Source organism: Hipposideros armiger, unplaced genomic scaffold (genome assembly GCF_001890085.2).
Source record: "Hipposideros armiger isolate ML-2016 unplaced genomic scaffold, ASM189008v1 scaffold_619, whole genome shotgun sequence".
NCBI lineage: Eukaryota > Metazoa > Chordata > Mammalia > Chiroptera > Hipposideridae > Hipposideros > Hipposideros armiger.
In genome coordinates, this window is record NW_017731969.1 from 463,048 (window position 1) to 469,614 (window position 6,567).

General features: G+C 55.0%; 1 protein-coding gene and 1 long non-coding RNA gene across 6 annotated transcripts in view; both read right to left on the minus strand.

Moving 5' to 3' along the window:
- LOC109372191 (uncharacterized) overlaps positions 1-1,279 on the minus strand; it is a 6,718-nt gene extending 5,439 nt beyond the window's left edge. The window contains exons 1-2 of one of the 2 annotated variants that reach the window (XR_002122015.1): positions 1,265-1,279; positions 939-942 (exon numbers count right to left, since the gene is read on the minus strand). This is a non-coding gene — a long non-coding RNA (uncharacterized LOC109372191). The remainder of the gene's footprint in view (positions 1-938; positions 943-1,264) is intronic. The other variant, XR_002122016.1, reaches the window with a different exon arrangement.
- The window catches only part of CCDC9 (coiled-coil domain containing 9), a 16,539-nt gene extending 10,731 nt beyond the window's left edge, over positions 1-5,808 (minus strand). Inside the window, exons 1-5 of one of the 4 annotated variants that reach the window (XM_019625181.1) lie at positions 5,713-5,808; positions 3,989-4,062; positions 3,732-3,836; positions 2,023-2,124; positions 1,596-1,844 (exon numbers count right to left, since the gene is read on the minus strand). In XM_019625181.1, the coding sequence (XP_019480726.1) occupies positions 1,596-1,844; positions 2,023-2,124; positions 3,732-3,836; positions 3,989-3,991 (459 nt within the window). In that variant the 5' untranslated portion in view covers positions 3,992-4,062; positions 5,713-5,808. Of the gene's footprint in view, positions 1-1,595; positions 1,845-2,022; positions 2,125-3,731; positions 3,837-3,988; positions 4,063-4,300; positions 4,712-4,738; positions 4,967-5,046; positions 5,269-5,712 lie in introns of those variants that run through there. The other 3 variants (XM_019625182.1, XM_019625180.1, XM_019625183.1) reach the window with 3 other exon arrangements.
- Between the last annotated feature and the right edge of the window lie 759 nt (positions 5,809-6,567).

A 6,567-nucleotide genomic window follows, 5' to 3' on the forward strand; every position in this document is an offset into this window, starting at 1 on the left:
AGACAGGCCTGCTTTCAAGGCTGGCTCTCGGTTGGCATCTGGAACTTGGCTCCCAGTGTGTTCCTTGTCAACAGTTAACTGATAAACAGGGCTCACTGTGCCTCGATGGTTTATGCCAACATGGTATATGCTAACCGCCTTTCCTTCTGGGGACACAAATTTGAGTATGTACCAGACAGAGGGGACCTACATGGCCAGCCCCCAATAAAAACCCTGAGTACTGGGTCTCTAATGTGACTCCGGTAGACGACCCTTCACACATGTTGCCATGACTCATTGCTGGAGGAATTAAGTGCAACCTGTGTGACCCCACTGGGCAAGGCCTCTTGAAAGCTCACGCCCAGTCTCCTCCAGACTTCATTCCATGTGCCTTTTCCCTTTGCTGATTTTGCTTCATATTCTTTCAATGTATTAAATCTTAGCTGGGAATGTTTCTAGCAAAACACTCAGAGGAGTTGGGAATCCTGACACACCATAGTCGCCACAGTAATAATGACAATAGTATAACTTGACAGATGGCTAGGTGACCCCCCACAATCCATTCTCCGCTTCTTCCATGGTAACAGAATTACACATAAGCACAGGGCCAAGCTGCTAGAGAGGACGTTTTCATTCCCAGGGCTTGGCATACAAGAGAGAAATAAGTTTTTGCTTGATTTAATCTATGGTATTCCGAGGTCTTTTCCTTATTGCTGCTTAGCATGTACAAATAGTAAACATCCCTAAGTTATGATCATTGAGCGCTTACTCTGAGAGTTTCAGTGCCTGATGTCGCAAAACGTTTATGATAACATTTAAAGCTGAGTAGTCTTCCCACTTATAAGAACCCAGAAGCTCCCAGAATGGCAGTGAGCTGCCCAAGGACAGGAAACTAATAGAACCAGGGTGACCCCAAATCCATGGCGGGCTGTCAGCCACTATACTAGATGGTCTCCCACCCTGCTAACATGCATGTTGAGGTGATGGAAGTACCATGTTTCACCAAAAATAAGACCTAGCCAGAGAATAAGCCGTAGCATGGTTCCTCCAGGATATGGAGGGCACGCACCCCTCACATGAGGGTTTATGACCTGTTTCAGGGAGAAGGGTGCCTTTTCACGAACTCCTTCAGCTTAAAATATTCAGTATGCCAAGGTGCCATATTTTGGCACCTAAAATCATGCCACGGCTTATTTTGCAGCTAGGTCTTATTTTGGGGGAAACAGGGTAATTACAATGAGAACATCAGTGCTCCACACAAACAAATCCAGAGAGTGAGACAGACAGAGAGGGAGAGAGAGAAAGCATATACACTGGACAGAGCCCACCAGACAGACAGAGCCCACCAGAGACAGACAGACAGAGCCTAAAAGAGACCCTCAAGGGAAAGTGGGTGGGCAAGCATGCACCAGAGATCGAAAAAAGGGGAGACAGGGAGAGTACACACAAGTAATGGCCAGGAAGAGGAGAGAGAAAGTGCCAGACAGAAGGATTGAAAAACAGAAAGAAATATGGAAAGATAGACAAATAGGCAAGCGGTCCATTTGAAAATAGAAAAAGATAGAAATGACAACAGAGAGCCCCAGACAGAGGCCTCCACCCTTCCTGGCTCCTACCTTGGATTTGCGGTCAACAGTGGAGGTATCTCCAGCTCCAGAGAGATGAGGGGACCCCCTGCCCCGGCCCCTCCGGCCGCGGCTCCCAGCTCCTCCTCGAGGCTGCTCCCCAGGACTGTCCTCCCAGCTGCGGGACGCCCGGCCCATGCCTGCCCGGCCTCCCTGCTGGGTGGGAGTCCGGCCTCCCCTGCTGGACCCTGGGGGCCGAGGAGTTCCGGGAGACCTCCGGGAGGGACCCTGGTGCTTCTCCTAAAAGAGGGAGGAAAACTCTGATCAGTGGGGCAAGGAGATTGGGATGGCCCAGGTCCAAGGGCAGCTGCCAGGATGGAAGCCACCCACAGGTCTGGGACAGCTGGGAGGGCTCTCAGGTCTCAACTCTTTCCCCCTCCCTGTCCTCAGGCATCCCCCACCTCGGTGTGGAACTCACCACCTCAACTGCCACATTCTCCTTCTCCAGCGAGCGGCCCTTCCGGGGAGCTGTCACTGCTACACCTTCAAGTTCAGCTTTTTTACGGTCCTCTTCAATCTCCTAGGAGCAAACATCAGAGGTAGGTGAGTATCAGAGGTCCTGTGTGCCGCTGGACTCCCAGAGCCCCCTGAATTTCTCCCAAATCTGGCCCCAGCCCAGGCCTCTCTCCTGAGTTCTAGAAAAGAAAACTGGTCACTGTAGCATCTTCCCCCAAACTACATCATGCTGCTCCCCTGCTCAGAGCCCTCCTGTGGTGCCCATCTCTGAGTAAGAGCCACAGGCTACCCCACAACCTATGGGGTCCTACAGGATCTGGCCTCCCTACCACCTGACCTCATCTCCCACCTGTTTCCATTGCTCACTCTGGCCTCCTCACTGTTGCTAGAACATAGCAGACTCAGACCTGCCTCAGGGCCTTTACATCTGCTATTCTCTCTGCCAGGAACACTCTTTCCCCAGAGATCCTTCAGTCCCTCACCTCCTTCAGGTCTTGCTCAGATGCTCCCTTCTCAGGGAGGCCTTACTTGACCAGCTTATAGAAACCAGCTCCCCTGCCATTCTTGTGCCCCTTCCTCTGTTCATACCTGGCATTGTGTGTCTTTTGCCTATTGTCTGCCTCCCCCAGGGAACATAATCTACTCAAGGACAGAGATATCTGTTTTGTTCACTGATGTATACCCTGAGCCTAGAACACTGCCTGGAACACAACAGAAACTCAGTATGTTTTTTTTTTTTTTTAATGAATACATGAAGAATGAATAAATGAAAGCTATTCCTCTCAGGTCCCAACTCAGGGACAGCCCCATCTGTTCTGTCACCTTTTAAAGGGAACCTGGGCCTTGTCCTAGACCCGCCCTCCACCTTCCCACCTCCCGTCAGTCACTGAGTCCTTCCCAACAGCCCTGTCTCATGCCAGGCACCTCCTCTCCCCCGAGGTCCCTGCCTTAGCGTCCTTCTTGGTTTCTGGTCTCTAGTATCGCCTCTTCCCATTCACACCATACAGCAGCCACAGGGGTCTTCCTGAAAAGCTATTCTGACTTTGTTCTACTCTTGCTCACAGGTTCACAGCCCTCCATGGCTCCCCAGTGCCCTCTAGAAAAAGTCCAAACTCTTAGCCTGGCCCCTACTGACCTCTCCAGGTCAATACTTCCTGACTGACCCTTCAACTTTAAGCTCCAAGTTTTGGCACAACCTGTTCCCTCTGTTGAAAACATGTTCCACTGTATTTTTCAAACAACTAACGTCTACTCACCCTTCAGGTCTCAGAATCCCCTCCTTCAGGAAGTCCTACCTAATATCCCCCCCGGCTGGGGGAAGAGGCCCCTCCGAGCTCCTATAGACCCCTGAACTCCCACATCGCAGCCTTGCCCAGTTTGGGTCACCACTAACTAAAGTCAGGACTGTCAGCCCTGGAAGGGCAGGCCCAGGGCTGTCTCGGTCACAGCTGTTTCCCCAGCACCACTTATCACAGGGCCTCATACAGTAAAGACCTTTTGTGAATGAACAACAAAATGATGGCATGAAGGAAGGAACAGCAGGCTAAAGCCTTTGGCTTTTATTCTGAGAGTGAAGGGGAACCATGAAAAGGTTTTAAGGCAGGGAAAGGTGAGGGAAACTCACTGCGGGGAGGAGAGGGGATGGGGTCTCCCAGGGCAGGGCTAGGGCACCTGGTAGCGCCGGATGAGGGCCTCATTCTTCCGACGAAGAGCCTCGATCCTCTTGTCCAACTCAGCATCCTTCTCCTCCTTTGATTTCAGATCCAGTGTGGCTGACTGAAAGGAAGACACAGTAAGAAGATCCCATACCCACTCTAGTGCCACTCAATCCAGGGTCTGAGTCTGGCATCTGCGTCTGAGTCTGGCACCCTCCTCCCAAGCCTCCTGCTCCAAAGCTCAGATTCCAGAGACTCCACTTTCCATCTCACCATTCTGCTGGCTGGGTGGGGCCAAGGTCCCAGCAAACCTTCCCTGCAGAATCTGGACACAGCACTGGGGGTTCCTGAAGGCAGAGGAAACAAAAGGCCTAAGACCAATGCCTCCCCAACATGCTTCCTCCTCTCCCATACTGGGGGCTCCTCTTTCACACATAAAAACGCCTGCACCCCAAAAGAATTCTAGCCCTCTCATGCCCTCTTCCTGAAATACTAGCCCACTTCTTACCTGGAAAATTTAGGGTCCGCCCCCTGTGAACATTTGGACACACCCATTTCCCATGTAAACACTGGATTCACACCCACCTTGGGAAAGGTCTGGCCCCACGCTGCCACCTAAACCATGTAACACTGCTCCACTCCAAACGAAGTTCTATAGTCCAGCCTCTACGCCGCTTTGCCTAGAGTTTTAACCTGGGACTCCCATCTCAAGAGATTGTGAAATACATTCTCTCCCCGCAATCTGCACAAGGAAGTTCTAGGCCCACTACCCTGTGCCCATTCTGGTGCCGCTCACATCCCTGTGAACATTCTAGAGCCGGCTCTATCGCAGGACCGTTTCAGAAACGTCTCATAACCCCTCAAAAAAAGCTCGAACCCCACTCCTACAGGCTGCCGCGACCCTTAAAGCACGTTCTAAACTCACGTCTTCCTCAGGGATGTCCTAGCCCCGTCCCTACCATCCCAAGAAAGGCGCCGCTGCCTCCCTGTACCCCGCAAAGATCACGAAAACAGGCCCAGTACCCACTAACGAGGCTTCGTAGGCCAGGGCCGATCTCTCCAGTGAATATTCTCCCTGCCCCGACGCGAACAAAACTTGCCGGATCGCCCGCGACTTTCCAGGGAAAAGCTCGTCAAGACCCAGTCGGGAACGCCACGGCCCCGCCCCCGGCCAGAATAAACTTTCTGGTCCAGCCAACAGGCTCGCGTCTCCGATCTGGTCCGGCATCCGACATTACTCGCCAACCCTCTGGCCCCGCCCCTGTCTCCCCAGGCAACAACCGGAACCCGCCCCCTGCTTCTCGTATTACACAGGCCCCGCCCCAGCTCACCTTCCACCGCTCAGGCCCCGCCTCCAGCCAATCTTATCACGCACCCTGGCTCCCGGGCCTCGTCGCGTCAATATCTGGCCCTACCCTCGACACCCCCACCAACAGCCGTGGTCCTAGCTCCGCAGCCGCCTTCAAGACCACACTCTGACCGCGCCCCTGGCGCCGCCAAAAACTTTCTGGCTCCACCCCAGCATCCCCCACCAGCACCCTGGCCCCGGCCCCTGGGTCCCCTTAACTTTTGGGCCCCGCCCCCTCCTTACGTCAGCCTCTGGGTCCGCCCCTGACTTCCCGGCCAACCCACTTCCAGCTCTGGCAAAACTTTCTGGCCCCGCCCCCAGCGTTTCGGCCAGCGTCCCGGCCCCGGCCCCGCCCCCTAGCTTGCCGGACATTTAGGCCCCGCCCTCAGCGTGGGCACAACTTTTAGGCCCCGCCCCCAGCTGCCCACCCACGCTCCGGCCCCTTCACCGGGCCCTGCCCACCAGCCGACGTCTCGCCCCGCCAGCGCCCCTCTTGCTTCCCATGTGGGCGTCCTATCCCCGCCTCCCGCAGAGTACTCTGACCCCGCCCCCACAGGCTGCTAGCTCCCTCGCCCGCGTCCGCTCCCCCCACGTGGGGCGTCAGGCCCCGCCCTCTCCGGGCGCACTCCCGGCCTCCTCTCCCGGTCACCTGTCCCGGAGACCCCGCGGCGTCCGCGACTCCGGGTCCGTCGGCCTCCACGTCCGCAGCTCCCGGGCCACGCGCGTCACTTCCCGCCTTCATCACGTGAAGAGGGGAAATAAAGAGGGTCACTTCCGGTCCTGCCGGCCCATTTCCGGAAGCCTTAAAGGCGCCGAGCTCCCGTGGGTGGACCCTAAGTGTATCGAACTGTCCCGCAAGGGTGTTCTGCAACCTTGCTCGATTTCCTTCTGCTTGGATTATCTCCTTCCAGGAAAAGGACACGCGCTTTTCTCTCTCTCTCTCTCTCTCTCTTCTCCCCTCCCTCTCTCTCCCCTTCCCTCCCTCCCTCCATCTCCCTCTCTGGCTTCTACGTGCTCCCCTTATTTCCTGGTTCCAATAAATAGGTGCCGGGCATTGGGCAGTAACTCCTGGAAGCCTGACCTGCCCGCTTGTGCTGGGGGAGATGGTGAGGGAGGGTCAAAGTGATGAAAGTAGCAGACCCCATCCCTACCCTCATGAGGGAATGCACAAGTAAATGTGAAATAACCAAAAACAGAAACAGAAATGTGGGAGATGCCTTGTGAGGGGCAGGAGGAGAGGCCTGAGGGTGAGAGCAGGTGGCTGTTCAAGCAGAGACACACAGCCTGTGCAAAGGCTCTGTGGTGAGTGAATGTGGTGTATTACAGGACCTGGAAGAAGCTCAGAAAGGGATCCGCTGGATTTGGCCACAGAGTCCAGGGGGCTACGTGCATTAATCAAAACTCAGAGGAGGGCTGGCCGAGTGGCACGTTGGTTAAGAGCTGGCTTGGGACGCCAGAGGGCCCCTGTTCAGATCCCACTTATGAGGGCCAGTGATACCGCCCT